Source organism: Enhydra lutris, unplaced genomic scaffold (genome assembly GCF_002288905.1).
Source record: "Enhydra lutris kenyoni isolate GAN:26980312 unplaced genomic scaffold, ASM228890v2 scaffoldscaffold48, whole genome shotgun sequence".
Classification (NCBI taxonomy): Eukaryota; Metazoa; Chordata; class Mammalia; order Carnivora; family Mustelidae; genus Enhydra; species Enhydra lutris.
This window is the reverse complement of record NW_019154132.1, coordinates 545,273-568,758: the sequence shown is the minus strand read 5'-3', so window position 1 is coordinate 568,758 and position 23,486 is coordinate 545,273. Positions and strand designations below refer to the sequence as shown.

Sequence of the window (23,486 nt, the reverse complement as noted above, 5' to 3'; positions counted from 1 at the left end):
CTTCTAGTCTTTTCTCTTATTCCACCCCCTCAGAGATCCCAATAATTCTGACATTGGAACATTTCATGGTGTCATTTATTTCCCTAATTCTGTTTTCATGGCTTCTATGCTGCTTGTTCCATGCCTTCTCCTTCTCCTTCTTCCTTATCAGTTTGTCCTCTAGATCACTAATTCTATCTTCTGCCTTGGTTACCCTAGCTGTTAGAGGATTTAGATTAGATTGGATCTCACTGATAGCATTTTTAATTTCTGCCAGGTTGGCTCTCACTTCCACCCTTAGAGATTCTATATTGTCACAAATGGTTTTCTCCAACCCAGCCTTTGCCTGGATAATTGTTATCCCAAATTCCCTTTCTGACATACTGTTTATGTCCATATCCAACAGTTCTGATGGAGAGGGCCCATTCTCTGAATTTTTCCTCTGTTGGGTGTTCCTCCTCCTGGTCATTTTGGTGAGAGGTGGTTGAGGGGATGTATAGCTGAATATATCCACCACGATCCACACAAGGTTCACCCTCTCCTCTGATATCTTCTGCCCTCATAGAGATCCAGAAGTGTATAGTGTTACATCTCAGGCTGATTTTCTGGGTGTTCAGAGTGTTCTGGTAGATATTTAGCTCACTTTAGGTGACTGGTTGAAACAGGGTCTCTTACTTCTCCTTCATCTTGATGATGAATGATCTGTGCTCTGTATTTTTTGAAGGGTTGCTTTTCTTTCTTTGTGCTTGTTGATGTTCTACATAATCAATGTCACTGTGTTTAAGAATAGAAACCTGAGCATATATGAAAAGAGTTTAGCATTTTCAAATAAATTATTAATTCGCTAGTAGCTATGCAAATGATAACTGGACATATGTGATTAGCATTTCTCAGAAATTATTGTTATTAAAATTATTTCACTTAACAGAAATGCATGTTTAGCTTTTTCTGTTTTCTAACATATGTTTTTGTATAAACATATTTATTTATGGTGTTAGTTTTATAAATGGCTTCAATCTTGGCAGATTTCAAGGTTTTTTTTTTTTTTTTTTTTTTTTTTTTTTTTTTTTTTTTTTTTTTTTTTTTTTTTTCAATTTTTTATTTTTTTTAAATTTCTTTTCAGTGTACCAGAATTCATTGTTTATGCACCACACCCAGTGCTCCATGCAATACGTGCCCTCCATAATACCCACCACCAGGCTTACCCAATTTCCCACCCCCCACCCTTTCAAAACCCTCAGATTGTTTTTCAGAGTCCATAGTCTCTCATGGTTCACCTCCCCCTCCAATTTCCCTCAACTGCCTTCTCCTCTCCATCTCCCCATGTCCTCTGTGTTATTTCTTATGCTCCACAAATAAGTGAAACCATATGATAATTGACTCTCTCTGCTTGACTTATTTCACTCAGCATAATCTCTTCCAGTCCCATCCATGTTGATACAAAAGTTGAGTATTCATCCTTTCTGATGGAGGCATAATATATTCCATAGTGTATATGGACAACATCTTCCTTATCCATTCGTCCGTTGAAGGGCATCTTGGCTCTTTCCACAGTTTGGCGACCATGGCCATTGGTGCTATGAACGTTGGGGTACAGATGGCCCTTCTTTTCACTACATCTGTATCTTTGGGGTAAATACCTAGTAGTGCAATTGCAGGGTCATAGGGAAGCTCTATTTTTAATTTATTGAGGAATCTCCACACTGTTCTCCAAAGAGGCTGCACCAACTTGCATTCCCACCAACAGTATAAGAGGGTTCCCCTTTCTCCACATCCTCTCCAACACACATTGTTTCCTGTCTGGTTAATTTTGGCCATTCTAACTGGTATAAGGTGGTATCTCAATGTGGTTTTAATTTGAATCTCCCTGATGGCTAGTGATGAGGAACATTTTTTCATGTGTCTGATAACCATTTGTATGTCTTCATTGGAGAAGTGTCTGTTCATGTCTTCTGCCCACAGATTTCAAGTTTTATTTGGTGCATTAAACTTGTATCATTTATCTATCACATTTGCCCTAGAAGTATATTGGTAACTTAACGTTTAACAAAGATTATTCTGACCAACTGCTTAATCACATGAGCAGGTGACTCTATGGCATATAGAAAGTGATTTTAATAATAAATTCAAAAAGTTTAGACACACATATTTCATATTTCTATTTTTGATGTAAATGAAATGTGTATTACAAAAACAGTAAATAGATAAATGATAAAGACTACTTGTAATCCCATTGTAGAGATAATGACAGTGACATTTTGATGTATTTCCTTTTGGTCTTTTTGTTGTTAGCTTATATGAGTACATATTACATAATTGGAGTTATAGTGTACATATAGTTGTGTATGCTAGATACCTCCTTTATTCTTTAGAGTACTCCTCTGGGTAATTATTTTAATATACTGTAACATTTGATTTATTAGTAGTTCTTCAGAAACTTTTCTGCTTATTGTCTTAAGTGAAATTGATCTATAGTTTTTTTTAAAATGCTTTTTTGGTCAGTTTTTGGTGTTTATGTTCCACAAAAGCACATGGATCTATATGTGTAGATATGTAGGTACTGTGTGATCGGTTAAGTAGGTTAGGAATTTCAGGTTGGAAATCTGAAAAAGCTAATATTTTGAAACTGTCAGCTAGAATTATGTTATTAATATCTTTTCATACTTATTTCTTTTTTTTTTTTTTTAATTTATTTGACAGAAATCACAAGTAGGCAGAGAGGCAGGCAGAGAGAGAGGAGGAAGCAGTCTCCCCACTGAGCAGAGAGTCCGATGCGGGGCTCGATCCCAGGACCCTGGGATCATGACCTGAGCCGAAGGCAGAGGCTTTAACCCACTGAGCCACCCAGGTGCCCCCATACTTATTTCTTTGATGATTTTTAAGATTGGTTGGTTTTTGTTTTACTTATCTCAAGCAGTGAATCTAAAACAGCATATTTCCCTTTAGTATGTACTAAAGTATGATTCCTTCCAGATAAGGGCGTTTACCTATATGACCACAATGCCATTATCACAACCAAAAAAGTTTCAGTAATTTTTCAGTATCATCTAATTCCCATTTCATATTAAAATTTCCCCCAGATGCTCTCCAACTTTCTTAATTGTTGGTTTGTCCAAATCAAGATTCAGATAAGATCCAGGCCTTTCATTTGTTTTTGTTTTTTTTTTTAAGTATCTTAAGACTCTTTTAAACTGGAACAATCCCCTTACCTTTGCTGCCTTGGCTTTTTTTTTCCCCCATGCAGTTGATTTGTTGAAGAAATGGTCTTTGTCCTATGGGATATCCCATACTCTGTATTTGACTGATTACTTCCTCATGGTGTCATTTAATTTATTTTACTCTCCATTGCACTACTTGGACTTAACTATTTGGACATTAGATTAGATTTGGTTTTTGATCATATGTGGTAGTGAGTACATATCAGGAGGCCTTTAGTGTCTGTGTGTTCCTTCTTTAGAGATACTATGATGGATCAAGTGGGTTCCAGTGGAATGGGTACTTGGTAGTTGCATGTGTATGTGTATATATATTTTTTGAAAATACATTTTTTAATTTTTGAAATTTCTACTCTCCGTGTTCTGTTTATTTTGATTTGGTTTTCCCCTGAAATTCTCTATTTCATCAAGATTTTCATTTTTAGCATTGTATTATTATTTTTAAATCATTTATAATCCATGTTATATGCCCTTCTTATTATCAATTCAGTTTGTGTTCTACTTCCTTTATTTATATTGATTCTTTAGTGATGCCCTTTCTTGTGTTTTTAATATTTAAAAATTTAATTTTCCTCTTAGATCTAGTAATTTGTACTGGATTTCATTTTTAAAGTTAGTGTCCAGTGTAACATGAAAAGAAATATATGTCAATCCATCTGTAACTGTGCCAAGATAAAAATGGGAAGGGAGGGCATGTTCTCATCAGGGCACACTGTTTGATATATTATCAATGCCTGATTACATTATTTAAATCTAGGTTATTTATAGTAAACATGTCAGAGAAACCTTCCACTTTGATTCTGCCATTTTTTATTATATGTAAAACGTGTTTCCTTTGTAACTTTTAGTGGCTTGGATTCTCTTGATATTGTTATGGTATTACAGTGTAATAATGATAGCTGTGAAATTAGGGGAAATTCCCAAGACCATGTACAAGTTTGATAATTTGTTAGAAGAAATCACAGAACTCACTAAAGGCTGTTTTTCTCACAGTGATGGTTTACTCTAGTGAAAAGATATAGACTAGAATCAGGCAAGAGAAAAGATGCATAGGGCATAGTGCAGGAAAGTTCTGTGCATGGAGTGAAAGCTTCCTTCTCATGGTTGAGTCATGGATGGAATTGATTTTCCTGGTATGATGTGAGACAGTGTACATGGAGTATTGCCATCCAGGGAATCCAAGCCTTGGTGTCCATAGTTTTTTTTTTTTTAATTTATTTATTTGACAGACAAAGATCACAAGTAGGCAGAGAGAGAGGGGGAAGCAGGCTCCCCGCTGAGCAGAGAGCCTAATGCGGGGCTCAATCCCAGGACCCTGAGATCATGACCTGAGCTGAAGGCAGAGGCTTAACCCACTGAGCCACACAGGCACCCCCGGTGTCCAAGTTTTTAATGGATCTCTGTTACATAGACATAATTGACTGTTCCAGTGGCTGACCTCCATCTCTAGTCCCTCTGGAGGTTGAGCTGATGCTGAGTGACCCAGAGTCTTCACTATAAATCACATTGTTAGACTATCTGGCATGGCCCAAGGCCCCCATGTAAACAAAGACACTTTTATGAAGTAAGAATTCAAAGAGCTTAGTGGTAACCTCTCAGGACCTAAGGGCAAAGGGCAGACTCTTTTGGGGCAAGATTAAATTCTTTACTACACAATATCATTAATATTTCATACCCTTCCTTTTGCATGCATTTGCCTAATATATTCTACATCATATTCTTTTTAACCTTTAGAAATTGGATTTTGGCATCTCTCTGGTAAGCAACATGTGGTAGGATTTTTGTATTTTTATGCCATTTTGAGAGTCTTTGCCTTTTAGTAGAAGAATTTAAGTTATGTATATTTATCATAACTGACATTTTTATCCTTTTGTTTTATTGTTGTATCATATTTTTTGGATTTCATTTTACCCTTTGTGCCATATTGACCATGTTGGTTATAAATCTTCCAGATTTGGAAGAAATGTTTTTATTTTTAAATTCTGTCATAGCTTGTCTTTGACTCCTGTTGTGTAGGACAATAGTTCAGGGCATCTTTATTTCTTAGGCTCTTTCCTTTTTCCTGATCTTAATTTAACCTGAAGTTAGCTACTATTTTATTTTACCTTTTCTTTTTCATGTTATTATTATGTTTTTAAGATTTATTTTTGTCTTTTGCATTTAATTTTATAACATATTTACCATAGTTAATTAAAATTTACTGTATATTCATATACACTTAATTGGCTTTAATTTTTATTGCCAGTCATTTTATATTTCATGTTTCCTATATTTGAATTTTTGTTTTGAAGAGTGGGGTATATGTTTTATGCTAGAGCTTTTGAATTCTTGCATGTCCGGAAATGTCTTTTGCTTTCATACATGAACAGTCTCTTGGCTATTAAGAGAATTGTTGTCTGAATTGATCCAGTGTCTTTTAGTGTTATAGAGAGAAATCCTAAGCCAGTGTAATTCTTTATTAAAATATTAAAGGAATTGTTTCTCTCTCTCCCTAAATGGTTTAAAGATATATTTGTTTCAACTTGAATTAAAAAAAAAAAATGCCTTTTCCGGATATATTAGAATGTAGGTCTTATCTTTATTCATTTTTCCCCCCATGCTTGATAAACTTTTAGAATCTGTAGACTCATATCTTCAGTTTTTAATGCTTTGTTATGTCAGATATCATGTATGATTTATTTCTGAATAACTTTGTGTAAAAATGCTACTCCTTTCTTTCTGCTCTCCTGTGTGTTACCCAGCATTTTTTCTGTTTTCAGTACACTGCTAAGTTGCCCAGTAGTTGTATGCCTCAACTAGTTTCCTTCTGTTTCCTGCTATACTGGATGTTGGGAAATGTGGTCTGTAAATGATTAGAAAGGGAAAGGAGTTGTTAGAGGTAAGAAAAATGGGAGAGCAGAGTTATAATCCTGAAGATAAAAAATTAGATGTTTCTTGTCAGAACTAGGCTCAATAGAGATCACAGAGTATAAATAAACACCATTCTCTGCTTTTTTGATATCGTCTGTGTTCTCCTTGAAAGGACTGTTTCATTTGCATCCAAGGGTGTTTTTCCATCCATCCTGGTCGGGTAGACAGTATGGCTTTTATATATCTTTAAGTTTTTATGCTATTGTCAGTTTGCTTTTTCCCTGTGTATATCCATAAATATTTTAATTAAAACTTGATAGGTATGTCTGATATAACTTATCTGCCAGTGTTGACCTCAGTGTGTTTATTGTAGTTATTACTTTACTATATCCTGCTAAAATATTCCCAGCAACTTGTGTTACTTTTCTTTGGCAGTCACTCTGCCATTCTCTTCATTCCTTGAAGTCTTGATAAGCCATAGTTTCTTATCATTTACTGTTCAAATGAATTCTGGCAGGCCATGGTGATGTTTGTGGAGCTTTTCATATCATTAAAGGCTTTCTTCAGTTCCTCAGTGCCTTCTGATCATCACCTTTGTTTCGGTGACCATTTCCCTGACTGCTCCTTGAGCTTATCACTTGACTGATATCATTCTTTTTATTGACAAGTCCAGCATTAATCACTTGCTTCTTTTAAGAACAATTATGGACCCAAATGGTATGAATTACTTTTATTTAGGTTATACTAAAGAGTATCTGAGAAAGGAGACCAGAGCAGAGTAATAACACATGTTGCTCAATGTACAATTGACCTTTTCTCTCATGTTACTTTTATTGCTGCTTCTTGAGGCATTGTAAGCCATAACTGATTTTTTGGCACATTCTGTTGTGTCTACTGATATATGAAGGTTTTACACAGATGTGGTTATCAAGGATCCAATTTTCTAATAGAGAATCCTTTATACCCTTTAGTGCTTTATGTAATAGTTGTAATTATTTGATTACTTATTGTTTTTTTTTTCAATATAACTGAGGAAAGGATTCATAGGTTACCTAACCTATTTCAATGTAATTTATAAAATTTTGTCACCTTCATAAAAATTTGGTAGAATAAGTAGGAATTAAATGTTTGAAAAGCTTTCTACAGATTTCATTTTTTTTTTTTAAAGATTTTATTTATTTGTGAAAGAGAGACAGAGAGAAAGAGGAGGCAGAGTGGCAGGCAGAGGCAGAGAGAGAAGCAGGCTCCCTGCCGAGCAAGGAGCCTGATGTGGGACTCGATCCCAGGACTCTGGGATCATGACCTGAGCTGAAGGCAGCGGCTTAACTGACTGAGCCACCCAGGTGTCCCCAGATTTAAAATTTTAAGACACCTCATTCTAACTCTTCTTAGTCTTCTATTTTAGTAAGTATTGTTTTCAGAGTTTGGCATATAGGCCAAATTAGGCCATCGCCCATCTTTGTACAGGCCAGGAGCTAAAGATGGCTGTGTTTTTCAAGGTTTATTTGGGAAGAAAAAAAAAGAGAAGTATAATATGTGATAGAGGCCCTATGTGGCCCACAAAGCCTAAAATATTTACTGTGTGGTTCTTTATAGAAATAGTTTTCTAGTCTCTGACCTAGTTTGAGTATTCCTGTCTCATAAGCTAGTACTAATATATAGTGGTTAGAGTATATGGATCACAGTGTACCTGAAATAAATCCTTATAGACATTGCCTATACACACGTCATTTCTTAGTGCCTCATTTAATAATGGCATTGTATAAATGTGTAGACAAATACTTTGAAATTTTTAATTGAAATCTGCAAATCTGATGTCCACATTTAATTAGAGATAAATAAAACAATTTCAGTGAATCAACAGGCAGTCTTTCTATAATTCTGATTTTTCTTTAAATAGAACTTTTATAGTCATACTTTTTTGGTTTCTCAAATACAATTTTATGGTGTTCAACTGCTTCACATATTTAAGTTTTAATAGATTAGAAACAATAACAAACCTGTGATCATGTACCAAGTTGCTTATTGAGTTATACTATTTAAAAATGTTTTTAGAGAAAATAAAAGGTCAAGGAACCAGACATTTAGTTATTTGGTTTAATTTTCTGGAAAATAGGATTGCCTTTATCAGATCCCAGTGTCTCTTGGTCCTCATGCTTGGCTGACAGCTTGACAGTGACTCTGCTGTGGTGGAGATGGGTGGCAGGAAGCTGCTTTGTCAGCAAAAAAGAGCTGTAAACTGAGCTGAGGGGAGCTAGGCTTACCTTGTTTTGACCTGCTGATCAGTGATGGGTTTTGCCAGCAATAGAAATGTGACTGCCTGATTTCCTTTAATGGTTTTAACTTAGAAAGCAACATTTGAAGCTATAAGATACAATGTCTTATTGCCATGGAAGAACCTTATGCAATGCTCCTGTAATATGGAATGTGTGCCCCACGTTCTTTTGCAGCATGATTGTCAGAAAATTACACCAGCATTTAAACGAATAGTGTGAGCAGTGTTTTTAGTTTAGCTTTTTTATATTTGGGCATTTTTATCTCCTTTCTTTAAAGATAGGGAAGTTATTTTCCATTTAATGTAACAAGTTCAAGTTAAATTTAATTTTGATATGTGGAAACATTTTATGTCACTATCACCACATAATCCAAATTTGAAACATTAAACAAAGAACTTTTTTTTTTTCTCTTGTGAGTCAACCAAGACAATTAAGAATATACTGGCAGACTTTTTTTTTTCCCCAAATGTATTTCTTTTTCTTTCTTTGAATGTGTTTCTCTAATAAAGAAGCAGTCTGTTTATAAATTTCAAACAAAATTTGAAATTGCTCTAAAAGAAAGGTATTAAAAAAGGGCAGGACTAAAATTAGAAAGTAATTATAAGAAGCAGAAATGTAGATGTTATTATGCATTGAGAATATTTTTATAGTGCATTTGAGCACTGACTTTTACCCAGGATTTTCTAATCAGTGAGTCAAAGGAAACAAAATTGTGATTGATTAAGGAGGGCATGTTTTGGATGGAGCACTGGGTGTTATATGCAAACAATTAATTATGGAACACTATATCAAATACTAATGATGTACATAACATAATAAAGTAAAAAAATTTTTCTTTTTGCTTAAGCAGACTACACCCCCCACCTCCGAATAAATCTACCACTCATGACTGATGGGTTGATGCAGAACCTGTAAAATCCTTTTAAGAAGAGTTTGACATTCTTTTTGAATGTTGGAGAATAGCTATATCAGAGTGATGTTAATTTCATTGTACTGGCTGTAAAGCCATGGAGTTATATACATCTTATATTTGAAATTTTGCTAAACGAAGTTATGTGAAAGAATAAAATCCTGGGTGTTTAGCAGCCATTATTTTAGAGAGAGGTATCATTTGCAACTGAATGCAGTTCCCAACTAACATAATAAGTCTATTATTTTCATTCTACAGATATGAAAAACAGGCTTAGCCAAGTTAAGTTGCTTGCCTATGCAATACAGGCAATATAGGGTGAAGTTTTTTGTTCTGGGATCAGACAGCATGAGTTCAAATTTGGGATTTGGCTTTGTGATATTGGTCAACTTGTTTAATTTCCCTCAGCCATGGATTTCTTCTCTTGAAATAGAAATAATATTAGAACATACATCATTGACTTCTTACCAGATGAGCAATATGCATTAGAAATTTATCATTGTGCTTAATTTATGGTAATGGTTCAATTAATGTTTGCTTTGCTAGTTTTTTTCTTTTTATTATGTCAGAATTTTGAATTTGAAATTATATTTGGTCATTTCATTTTGAAAATTTTCTTAGTGCTTCCCTTAGGCAAGCCTGATTTGCTCTGTTTAAAACCTACTCTACAGTAGGTAAAACATTTTTTAAATACAAATTTTTAAGTGATTTTTAAATAATGTTTATCAGAACCATGCAGACATGTCAATAATAACAAAAACTCCAATATAATTTGTATATCCACAAATTGATATATTGGTAGATGTTACCAGATAGTTCTTGAGAACTTCCAGGGAAATAATAAAAGAAATGGAGAGAACATGAATAGTATGTATTTTGCCATGTTTTGTCCAAGGCTGAAATGGAATATTTTGAAGTTGGTATACTTCAAATACTAGTACTTCTCTTTTGCAGATGGTGAAACTGAGAAATAAAAATGATTTTCCTATGGCCAGATATCAAAGATATTAGTTACTTATGTCTCACTTTTCTTTTTTAGTTTAACTGTTTTTAACCACTCAACCTTGATGCTCAGATGATTGAGTATATGTATTATTGTACTATTTTAATAGTACTAAAGTATGAGTAACATAGACTGGTGTCTCCTGGTTACTTTGCAGAGTTTTTGCATGTTTGTGCTGCTTTCCAGCAGTGAAAATAATATGACCATTTTTTAAAGTTGTTTAAAAATGTCATTTTGATGTAATGTCTTCCCACCCACTAAAATAGCACACACTTTAACTAGATGTTTTTTCTAGCTATCCATCAAAAACTAGAAGCGGATGGAACGGAAAAAGTAGAAGGATCCATGACGCAAAAACTGGAGGATGTTCTGAACAGTAAGTTTTGTCCTACTACCCAAAACTATTTATGGACTTTATAATAAGCTTTAATATAGTTCTTGGAATTGGTTTCACAGAACAGGCAGTGAGTTGCATTTTAATATTTATTTCTAAATAGTAATGATTTAATAAATATAAAAGGGGAATAAAAACATTTAAAATGAGCATTCTGTTTTGTTTGCATTTTCTTTATAAGAAATCATAATTTAAAAAATAAGCCAGTATGCTTCTAAGAAGTAAAACTTGCTACTGTAAAAGAGACTGGTATATAAGTAACATTATCAAAGAGAGAAAAGTGCTGAAGCAATAGCCAGGATTGCCATTGACCAGAACCCTGAAACTTATCTTCATATATCTAACAGTTTTAAAGCAAATATTATCAGCTCCTGGAATGACAGATACTTACCTGTCATTGATTTATCTATACCATGTCTTTTTCCAAAGTGAATTTACGGCAGCTTCATCTTTAAGAGTATTACTAACTGTGAGACATTTTGTAAAAATTGTATGTCAATAAAACCTGATATATACAAAGTTTTGGGTCCCACCCACTTGCCTTATATCTTTCTTTTTCCTCCTGACATTCTAGTTCTCAGCTACTGATCCTAATGATCTGGAAGAAACTCATCAGATGAATCAATTTCTATTTTAATATTGGCAGCTTAAAATAACATTATCCTCTTTCACTCATATAGTGAACATCTGATAGAGAGCAATAGTCCCCAGGGGAATCTCCCTGTTTTTAAGTTTATGTATAGCAAATGATTTCCCCATGAAATAGGGTTAAGAATAGCTAAAACATTTAAGAACCCTCACATCAGGTATTTAGTGATCTGTGAATGAAGGATTGAGATATTGAGTTAGTTTCGGACTACTAGCTTAATTTATTCCTTTGGTAACTTCCTGAACTTTTTTTTTTTTTTTTTTTTTTGGTAAATGTCTGTTTTTAAACCCCCAGGATCCCTGATAAAACATTTGCTGGAAAGAAGCTTTAATTTGATGTGGACTTCCTTTGCTAGAATTTGAGTACTTTGATTTCATCCTAAATTTATGAGTTTATTAGCACTTGAAATAATCTTCCCTCTGGTGGTTGTGGTGGTGGGTTGTTATTATTTTGCCTTGAGATTTTGCCTTGTTTTCTGAGAACCAAGTCACCAGTTTAGATAAAATTAATATATTCTGAATTCAACTCAAATAAACATTTACTAAAGCTATTTCTATATTGGTATAGCCAGACGTTTTAAGGTCTTAGGTATTTCTACTCAGGGATACTATTTTCACTGGAGTACTTGTCATCAAATCATGGTATCTGTAAAAAATGATATTTTAGTAACTTTAAAAAGAGTGATTCATAAAAACAAGCTGATGTTGTAATTAAATTGTTATATCAGTAAGAGAAAATAGACACTTACTAAGATTTGGAAAAAATTAAGATCCATTTCATGTGTTAGGTTTAGCATAGTGTGTGAACATAATTTTTTTTCTTCTAAGGAGCACTTTAGGAAATCCTCCCTTGGGACTTGCAGTATAAAATTTTAAAGGAAATTATTTTACTTCTGTTCTTCATAACCACAAACTTTATTTAGAAATGTGTCATATTAACTTTATTGAAGTTTACTATTCTTCAGTAAATTTGGGCTAAATTAGTCATTTCTTTATGAGACTCCACTTCAGGATTTTCTGGTGTAAAGATTTCTCTTAAAATGTATTCCTTTTTATAACACTTTCTTTTTCTGGAAACATTCTTTTTTTTAATGCCAATTTGAGTCGGATTTTATTTTACTTATTTTTTATTATGTTATGGTAGTCACCATACAGTACATCATTAGGTTTTGATGTAGTGTTCCATGATTCATTGTTTGTGTATAACACCCAGTGCTCCATGCAATACATACCCTCCTTAATACCCATCACCTGGCTAACCCATCCCCTCACCACCCTCCCCTCTAAAACCCTCAGTTTGTTTGCCGGAGTCCATAGTCTATCATGGTTCATCTCCCCCTCCAAATCCCCCCCCTTCATTTTTCCCTTCCTTCTCCTAATGTCCTCCATGATATTCCTTAGGTTCCCCAAATAAGTGAAGCCATATGATAATTGACTTTCTCTAGAGAGCTTGACTTATTTCACTTAGCATAAACTTCTGGAAACATTTTTTATGATGTTTGATGTTGATGTTTGCTATCTTAGGATGAGGTTTTGCTAATTCAGGTCAACATGACAAACATTTATTTAATTGTGTAAAAGTACCATGTTTGGTTCAGTGTGAGATACAAAGATGGAAGACATATGGCCCGTGCCCTGTACACATATCCTTTCCCAGGTCAGTGTATCATAGTTTGTAAGCTGGAGAATCAGCAAAAAAAAATTATAGAGGGGCACCTAGTGGCTCAGTTGGTTAAGTGTCGGACTCTTGGTTTCAGCTCAGGTCATGATCTCAGGGTCTTGAAATTGAGTCCCACATCAAGCTCTGCACTCAGCGTGGAGCCTGCTTAAGATTCTCTCTCTTCTTCTCCCCCTGCTCCTCCCACTCCAGCTCATGTGCATGCTTTCTCTCTCAAAAAAATTACAGAAGTACTATGGAAAATTTAATTTCTTTTCTTTTGGAAAGGAAGGAAAGAATAGATGAGTTTGAATGTATTTTAGTTTGCTTAGATTATTATTAATGCTTTAATCTTACATATAATTATATACCAATTTGTATGTTTTTCCTGAGTTATTTTAAATGAAGGTTTTAAAAATTCAAAAGGGCAACCTTTTTTACTTTAAGTTTCTAAAGGGTAATGTCGACTCTAAAAACTTAGTCCATTTTATTCAGAATATATCAATATTGATGCCATTCATTGAATTTTTTTCATTTTCCTCGATATATGTTTTTTATATTTGCCTTTGAACCTAATAATTCCTTCTTGATTTCAAGCCAGGGATGAAGGGATGACTATTAATTTATATCAAATTCACATATCCAACTCTATGTCCTTACCTATGCCAGGAGTATAGAATAGTGTTCTTCAATAGAAGTTTTGCGATTATAGTTATTGAGCACTTAAAGTGTAACTATATTGCTGAGGAATTGATTTTTTTAATTTTTTAAATTTTTATTTAATTTTAATAAATTTAACTTTAAATTGAAGTAGCCATATGTGGCTAGTAACGACATATTAGATAGTGTAGGTATAGACAATAAGTATTTATAGTAGCAGCTGCGGTGGTTAATAGTTAAAACTTCTGGAGTGCTCACTGAGGGTCAGGTATGGCTTCAGACATTCTCTATGTATTTAGTTCTCTATGGGGCTTGTGCTGTCATACCTATTTTTTTTTTAAGTAGACTCATACCCAGTGTGGAGCCTAATGGGGTCCTTAACTCACAAGCCTGAGATCAAGACCCAAGCTGAAATCAAGAGGTAGGCACTTAACCGACTGAGCTACCCAGGCAACCCTGTTATTTCCATTTTATTGATGAAAAAACTGAAGCCCAGGAAGATTATATGAGTTATCTAAAGTCATATAAGTAGTAAGTGGCAGAGCTGGGATTTATATCTAGAAACCTAGCTTCAAATCTGAACTTTAAACTACCAACAGAGCTTGCTGTGCATGGTTTTGATAGGCATGAATTTCAATCACCACAGTTTGGTTAAATACACTTGTCCCTCAGCAACACAACTGAGATTTTAATTATCACAGTGTATTTGTCAAAATTGCATAAAGTACAAAAGTGGTTGCTAGTTGTTCAGTCCACAGGTCACTCCATAAATAAGAGATGTTAGAGATGATCAGTGAGCACTTAACCTCTTTTCCTTCAGAGTCTCTGTGACTGGTCACTATACACATATTCACACACAGACAACAAAGCATATAGTTGTGTGGACTCTTTGTCCCCCAGACATAAACTCATATAGCTTTTTATACAAATGAATAATCAAAAGAGGGGATTGACCCACAAAGATGAAAGTACATAAAAAAAAAAAGTGGTAACAGTGTAAGTGAAATTCAACTCTACCATGACTGGAGTTATAGAAGCAGCAGCTGTAGGCACTGCTGCTGTTCAGGAGGCTCAAGCTGTGCAGCCAGAGGAACTGGATAAATGTGAATTTATCAGTGGAAATGAGGAAGGTATGAAGAAAAGAATAAGACATCGTAGGGAAAGTGATGCTTAAAGGAGTGCTCAGAGGCAATCAGTGACATTCAGAGTGCAAAGGATAAGTTTAGAAAGGAGAATGATAATTTATCAAAATATAGAAAAGATGCTTGATACATATTATAAATGTTATGATGAATAAAAGCAAGCAATCTTTTTTTTTTACAAAGAAATAGAACAGTTGTATTTTCAGTGTTTATAATATTTTAAATCATAGATTACTAAGTAAATACTGGTTTTACTGTTTTTTCATTTTCTTATTCATTGACTAACAGTAAGCATGTTTTTAATGGTGCAACAATTTTTATAAGTCACAGAACAATCATAATTTTTCCATTACTTATCAAGATTGTTTGCTTGGTTTTACCTTGCATAGCCGTTTATGTGGTTCTGAACACTGTGCCGAAAGGGGCTTGTACTGTACTGTACCACCTCTCTAAGTAGAAGGAATACTGGATGCTGATTCAAAGGCTTATTTTTAGTCCTTGCTCTGTAAGCCTTTATTGAGCACATGTCAGTTCCATCCCAAGGTTATAAAGATAGTAGTTTTGCATTATTCCTAAAGCTTATAGTCTAATGGAGAACACAGATAAGCAGGTGATTAAATTATGGTACGATAATTGTCTGCCGCTGGTAATCATGGGGTGCATCTGGAGCCTACACAGGATTTATCTCATTGAAAAGTAGAGTGAAAGACTCTCAGGACAGGGTCATGTGAGCCTTCAAAGGTGAGGAGGAAGTATCTAGGCAAGTGGAGGTTAGCATGTGGACAAGCCAACTGGATACCGGTGTCCCAGACTGGGAAAGCCACATGAGGAGAAAGCCCCTGACTTCAGGGGAGGAGACCTCCTGCAGTCGAGGAACCAGGATCCAGTATTGTAATGTGGAAATGTGAGATGTAGGACTGCGAGGTAGATGGGGGTCTGCTCAGGATAAGCTTTCTTTCAAATTCTAGTGTAGTAGAATTTGTATTTATTTTGAGGACTGTTGGTGATCCATTTAGGGATTTTATTTTATTTTATTTTATTATTTTTTTTTTTTAAATTTTATTTTTTATAAACATATAATATCTTTTTATCCCCAGGGGTACAGGTCTGTGAATCGCCAGGTATACACACTTCACAGCACTCATCATAGCACATACCCTCCCCAATGTCCATAATCCCACCCCCCCAACCCCCCTCCCCCCATTAACCCTCAGTTTGTTTTGTGAGATTAAGAGTCACTTATGGTTTGTCTCCCTCCCAATCCCATCTTGTTTCATTTACTCTTCTCCTACCCCCTTAACCCCCCATGTTGCATCTCCTCTCCCTCATATCAGGGAGATCATATGATAGTTGTCTTTCTCTGATTGACTTATTTCGCTAAGCATGATACCCTCTAGTTCCATCCACGTCGTCGCAAATGGCAAGATTTCATTTCTTTTGATGGCTGCATAGTATTCCATTGTGTATATATACCACATCTTCTTTATCCATTCGTCTGTTGATGGACATCTAGGTTCTTTCCATAGTTTGGCTATTGTAGACATTGCTGCTATAAACATTCGGGTGCACGTGCCCCTTCGGATCACTACGTTTGTATCTTTAGGGTAAATACCCAGCAGTGCAATTGCTGGGTCATAGGGTAGTTCTATTTTCAACATTTTGAGGAACCTCCATGCTGTTTTCCAGAGTGGTTGCACCAGCTTGCATTCCCACCAACAGTGTAGGAGGGTTCCCCTTTCTCCGCATCCTCGCCAGCATCTGTCATTTCCTGACTTGTTAATTTTAGCCATTCTGACTGGTGTGAGGTGGTATCTCATTGTGGTTTTGATTTGTATTTCCCTGATGCCGAGTGATGTGGAGCACTTTTTCATGTGTCTGTTGGCCATCTGGATGTCTTCTTTGCAGAAATGTCTGTTCATGTCCTCTGCCCATTTCTTGATTGGATTATTTGTTCTTTGGGTGTTGAGTTTGCTAAGTTCTTTATAGATTTTGGACACTAGCCCTTTATCTGATATGTCATTTGCAAATATCTTCTCCCATTCTGTCAGTTGTCTTTTGGTTTTGTTAACTGTTTCCTTTGCTGTGCAAAAGCTTTTGATCTTGATGAAATCCCAATAGTTCATTTTTGCCCTTGCTTCCCTTGCCTTTGGCGATGTTCCTAGGAAGATGTTGCTGCAGCTGAGGTCGAAGAGGTTGCTGCCTGTGTTCTCCTCAAGGACTTTGATGGATTCCTTTCTCACATTGAGATCCTTCATCCATTTTGAGTCTATTTTCGTGTGTGGTGTAAGGAAATGATCCAATTTCATTTTTCTGCATGTGGCTGTCCAATTTTCCCAACTCCATTTGTTGAAGAGGCTGTCTTTTTTCCATTGGATATTCTTTCCTGCTTTGTCGAAGATTAGTTGACCATAGAGTTGAGGGTCTATTTCTGGGCTCTCTATTCTGTTCCATTGATCTATGTGTCTGTTTTTGTGCCAGTACCATGCTGTCTTGATGATGACAGCTTTGTAATAGAGCTTAAAGTCCGGAATTGTGATGCCACCAACTTTGGCTTTCTTTTTCAATATTGCTTTGGCTATTCGAGGTCTTTTCTGGTTCCATATAAATTTTAGGATTATTTGTTCCATTTCTTTGAAAAAAATGGATGGTACTTTGATAGGAATTGCATTAAATGTGTAGATTGCTTTAGGTAGCATAGACATTTTCACAATATTTGTTCTTCCAATCCAGGAGCATGGAACATTTTTCCATTTCTTTGTGTCTTCCTCAATTTCTTTCACGAGTACTTTATAGTTTTCTGTGTATAGATTCTTAGTCTCTTTGGTTAGATTTATTCCTAGGTATCTTATAGTTTTGGGTGCAATTGTAAATGGGATGGACTCCTTAATTTCTCTTTCTTCTGTCTTGTTGTTGGTGTAGAGAAATGCAACTGATTTCTGGGCATTGATTTTCTATCCTGACACTTTACTGAATTCCTGTACAAGTTCTAGCAGTTTTGGAGTGGAGTCTTTTGGGTATTCCACATATAGTATCATCTCATCTGCGAAGAGTGATAGTTTGACTTCTTCTTTGCCAATTTGGATGCCTTTAATTTCCTTTTGTTGTCTGATTGCTGAGGCTAGGACTTCTAGTACTATGTTGAATAGCAGTGGTGATAACGGACATCCCTGCCGTGTTCCTGACCTTAGCGGAAAAGCTTTCAGTTTTTCTCCATTGAGAATGATATTTGCGGTGGGTTTTTCATAGATGGCTTTGATAATATTGAGGTATGTGCCCTCTATCCCTACACTTTGAAGAGTTTTGATCAGGAAGGGATGCTGTACTTTGTCAAATGCTTTTTCAGCATCTATGGAGAGTATCATATGGTTCTTGTTCTTTCTTTTATTAATGTGTTGTATCACATTGATTGATTTGCGGATGTTGAACCAACCTTGCAGCCCTGGAATAAATCCCACTTGGTCGTGGTGAATAATCCTTTTAATGTACTGTTGAATCCTATTGGCTAGTATTTTGGCGAGAATTTTTGCATCTGTGTTCATCAAGGATATTGGCCTGTAGTTCTCTTTTTTGATGGGATCCTTGTCTGGTTTTGGGATCAAGGTGATGCTGGCCTCATAAAATGAGTTTGGAAGTTTTCCTTCCATTTCTATTTTTTGGAACAGTTTCAGGAGAATAGGAATTAGTTCTTCTTTAAATGTTTGGTAGAATTCCCCCGGGAAGCCATCTGGCCCTGGGCTTTTGTTCGTTTGGAGATTTTTGATGACTGTTTCAATCTCCTTACTGGTTATGGGTCTGTTGAGGCTTTCTATTTCTTCCTGGTTCAGTTGTGGTAGTTTATATGTCTCTAGGAATGCATCCATTTCTTCCAGATTGTCAAATTTGTTGGCATAGAGTTGCTCATAGTATGTTCTTATAATTGTCTGTATTTCTTTGGTGTTCGTTGTGATCTCTCCTCTTTCATTCATGATTTTATTTATTTGGGTCCTTTCTCTTTTCTTTTTGATAAGTCTGGCCAGGGGTTTATCGATCTTATTAATTCTTTCAAAAGAACCAGCTCCTAGTTTCGTTGATTTGTTCTATTGTTTTTTTGGTTTCTATTTCATTGATTTCTGCTCTGATCTTTATGATTTCTCTTCTCCTGCTGGGTTTAGGGTTTCTTTCTTGTTCTTTCTCTAGCTCTTTTAGGTGTAGGGTTAGGTTGTGTACCTGAGACCTTTCTTGTTTCTTGAGAAAGGCTTGTACCGCTATATATTTTCCTCTCAGGACTGCCTTTGTCGTGTCCCACAGATTTTGAACCGTTGTGTTTTCATTATCATTTGTATCCATGAATTTTTTCAACTCTTCTTTAATTTCCTGGTTGACCCATTTATTCTTTAGAAGGATGCTGTTTAGTCTCCATGTATTTGGGTTCTTTCCAAATTTCCTCTTGTGATTGAGTTCTAGCTTCAGAGCATTGTGGTCTGAAAATATGCAGGGAATGATTCCAATCTTTTGATAACGGTTGAGACCTGATTTAGGACCGAGAATATGATCTATTCTGGAGAATGTTCCATGTGCACTAGAGAAGAATGTGTATTCTGTTGCTTTGGGATGAAATGTTCTGAATATATCTGTGATGTCCATCTGGTCCAGTGTGTCATTTAAGGCCTTGATTTCCTTGTTGATCTTTTGCTTGGATGATCTGTCCATTTCAGTGAGGGGAGTGTTAAAGTCCCCTACGATTATTGTATTAGTGTCGATGTGTTTCTTTGATTTTGTTATTAATTGGTTTATATAGTTGGCTGCTCCTATGTTAGGGGCATAGATATTTAAAATTGTTAGATCTTCTTGTTGGACAGTTCCTTTGAGTATGATATAGTGTCCTTCCTCATCTCTTATTATAGTCTTTGGCTTAAAATCTAATTGATCTGATATAAGGATTGCCACTCCTGCTTTTTTCTGATGTCCATTAGCATGGTAAATTCTTTTCCACCCCCTCACTTTCAATCTGGAGGTGTCTTCAGGTTTAAGATGAGTTTCTTGTAGGCAACATATAGATGGGTTTTGTTTTTTTATCCATTCTGATACCCTGTGTCTTTTGATTGGGGCATTTAGCCCATTAACATTCAGGGTAAGTATTGAGAGATATGAATTTAGTGCCATTGTATTGCCTGTAAGGTGAGTGTTATTGTATATTGTCTCTGTTCCTTTCTGATCTACTACTTTTAGGGTCTCTCTTTGCTTAGAGGACCCCTTTCAATATTTCCTGTAGAGCTGGTTTGGTATTTGCAAATTCTTTCAGTTTTTGTTTGTCCTGGAAGCTTTTAATCTCTCCTTCTATTTTCAATGATAGCCTAGCTGGATATAGTATTCTTGGCTGCATGTTTTTCTCATTTAGTACTCTGAATATATCATGCCAGCTCTTTCTGGCCTGCCAGGTCTCTGTGGATAAGTCTGCTGCCAATCTAATATTTTTACCATTGTATGTTACAGACTTCTTTTCCCGGGCTGCTTTCAGGATCTTCTCTTTGTCACTAAGACTTGTAAATTTTACTATTAGGTGACGGGGTGTGGACCTATTCTTATTGATCTTGAGGGGGGTTCTCTGAACCTCCTGGATTTTGATGCTTGTTCCCTTTGCCATATTGGGGAAATTCTCTCCAATAATTCTCTCCAATATACCTTCTGCTCCCCTCTCTGTTTCCTCTTCTTCTGGAATCCCAATTATTCTAATGTTGTTTCGCCTTATGGTGTCACTTATCTCTCGAATTCTCCCCTCATGGTCCAGTAGCTGTTTGTCCCTCTTTTGCTCAGCTTCTTTATTCTCTGTCATTTGGTCTTCTATATCACTAATTCTTTCTTCTGCCTCATTTATCCTAGCAGTGAGAGCCTCCATTTTTGATTGCACCTCATTAATAGCTTTTTTGATTTCAACTTGGTTAGATTTTAGTTCTTTTATTTCTCCAGAAAGGGCTTTTATCTCTCTGGAGAGGGTTTCTCTAATGTCTTCCATGCCTTTTTCGAGCCCGGCTAGAACCTTGAGAATCGTCCTTCTGAACTCTAGATCTGACATATTACCAATGTCCGTATTGATTAGGTCCCTAGCCTTTGGTACTGCCTCTTGTTCTTTTTTTTGTGGTGAATTTTTCCGCCTTGTCATTTTGTCCAGATAAGAGTAGATGAAGGAGCAAGTGAAATATTAAAAGGGTGGCAACAACCCCAGGAAAATATGCTTTAGCCAAATCAGAAGAGATCCCAAATCGTGAGGGGGAAGAAAGGGGAAAAAAAAAGGTACAGAAAGAAGAAAAAAAAAAAAGGGAAAAAAAAAAAGAAAAATAAGAAACAATTAAAAAAAGAAAACCAATAAAGAAAAAATATAAAAAGAAAAAAAAGAATATATATATTAAACTAGTTAAAAAACGTTAAAAAAGGAAAGGGTAAAAGTTAACAAAATTTAGCAGAAGAAGAAAAATAAATTGAAAAGGAAAAAAAATTAAATTAACTGCAAGGCTAAAGAATCATGGGGAGAAAGCCATGAGTTCCGTGCTTTGCTTTCTCCTCCTTTGGAATTCCGCTGCTCTCCTTGGTATTGAAACTGCACTCCTTGGTAGTTGAACTTGGTCCTGGCTGGGTTTCTTGTTGATCTTCTGGGGGAGGGGCCTGTTGTAGTGATTCTCAAGTGTCTTTGTCCCGGGCGGAGTTGCACCGCCCTTACCAGGGGCCGGGCTGAGTAATCCGCTCGGGTTTGCTTTCGGGAGCTTTTGTTCCCTGAGCGCTTTCCGTAGAGTTCCGGAGGGCGGGAATGAAGATGGCGCCCTCCCGGTCTCCGGCCCGGAGGAGCCGAGAGCCCGGGGCCCCACTCCTCAGTGCGCCCTCAGAGAACAGCGCCGATTTACTCCCATCACCCTGCCTCCAGCCGCGCTCTGAGCTGACCGAGCCTGCGACCGGTTCAAGGTAACCCTGAGCTTAGAGCTTACTCCTCGGCTCTGTCTCTGTAGCCGGCTTCCCTGTTCTAATACCTGTAAGCTCTGCGACACTCAGACACCCCCGATCCTTCTGTGACCCTGCGGGACCTGAGGCCACGCTGACCCTGCGTGGGCTTCACCCCGGTTAAGCCTCTGGAGCGATGTCCCTCAGCGGAACAGACTTTTAAAAGTCCCGATTTTGTGCTCCGTTGCTCTGCCGCTTGCTGGGAGCCGGCCCCTCCCCCCGCGGTCTATCTTCCCGTTGCTTTGGATTCACTTCTCCGCCAGTCCTACCTTTCCAAAAGTGGTTGATTTTCTGTTTCTAGAGTTGCTGTTCTTCTTCTCTTCGATCTCCCGTTGGATTTGTAGGTGTTTGCAATCTTTAGATAAGCTATCTAGCTGATCTCCCGCTACCTGAAGTAGTCTCAGCCTGCTACTTCTCCGCCATCTTGACTCCTCCCACTACTCCATTTAGGGATTTTAAATAAAGAAGTGACATTACAAATTTTTTAAAGAATATTCTGCCATCTATGGAAAGAACCTAGATGTCCATCCACAGATGAATGGATAAAGAAGCTGTGGTATAGGGTTAGGGTTAGGGTGTGGTATAGGTATACAATGGAATACTGTGCAGCCATCAGGAAATCAAAATCTTGCCCTTTGCTACAATGTGGATGGAACTAGAGGGTATTATCCTAAGTGAAGTAAGTCAGTCAGAGAAAGATAATTATCATATGATCTCATTGATAGGAGGAGTTTGAGAAACAAGACAAAGGATCATAGGGGAAGGGAGGGGAAAAATGAAGCAAAATGAAACCAGAGAGGGAGACAAACCATAAGAGACTCAATTTAAGGAAACAAACTGAGGGTTGTTAGAGGGGAGAGGGTGGGAGGGATGGGGTGACTGGGTGATGGACATTGGGGAGGGTGTGTGCTTTGGTGAGTGCTGTGAATTGTGTAAGACTGATGAATCACAAGCCTGTACCCCTGAAACAAATAATATATGTGAATTAAAAAAATATATTCTGCCATCTGCATAGAGAATGGATTAGGAGAGAACTAGACTAGAGACAAGAAGATGCATCAGATAGAAGTGCTGAGGACTTTTAACCAAAATAGAGGTAATGAAGGTAGAGCGAATGGCAAGATGAGAGATTTAAGATAAGAAAGGCAGTGTTTGGTTACCAGTTTGCAGTGGCAAGTAGGAAGAAAAGTAGTCAGTGATGACTTTCAGATTTCTGGCCTCAAGCAGAGCAAGAAGGAGCAGGTTTGGGGCCTGAGGAGAAGAGTAAAGAAGTAAATACTCAGTTCGATTCAATTTTGAGATTCCTGAGGATTGTACCTATGAATATCTTTCTGGCTCTCAGTATCTCCTAATTGTGTGTGTCACACTGAGCAAATTGAATAACCTATCTTTTTTTCAGTTGCTTGCACTATAAAATGGAGATAAGAATAGTGACTGTTTTAGGGTCATAAACAAGTTTAAGTGGATTAGGAAATAATACATCTTTTTGGAATAATTAAGAAGAACATAGGAGACTTACTAAGTTTTAAGAATAGCACCTGGCATAGAGTAAGCATTCCATATAGTATGTATGTCTAGTATGTCTTTATGCTACCCACCAAAGCTTCCCAAAACTTTTTAGGTTATAAGGGATCCATAGAGGCTAAAATGGTTTTTCTTCCTCTACAGCATCTTCATTCTTTTCTTCCTCTTCCTCAGTTCTTGCCAAAGAAAAGTGAACTGAGGGTCTGTGAGTTGATCATTAAAACCTTCATATTAAAGCTATCTGCCTAGATTCACAATC

General features: G+C 36.4%; 1 protein-coding gene across 1 annotated transcript in view; it reads left to right on the top strand.

Moving 5' to 3' along the window:
- The window catches only part of LOC111156692 (exocyst complex component 2), a 307,781-nt gene that overhangs the window by 79,427 nt on the left and 204,868 nt on the right, over positions 1-23,486 (top strand). The window contains exon 7 of the mRNA XM_022517721.1: positions 10,529-10,609. Within this exon, the coding sequence (XP_022373429.1) occupies positions 10,529-10,609 (81 nt within the window). The remainder of the gene's footprint in view (positions 1-10,528; positions 10,610-23,486) is intronic.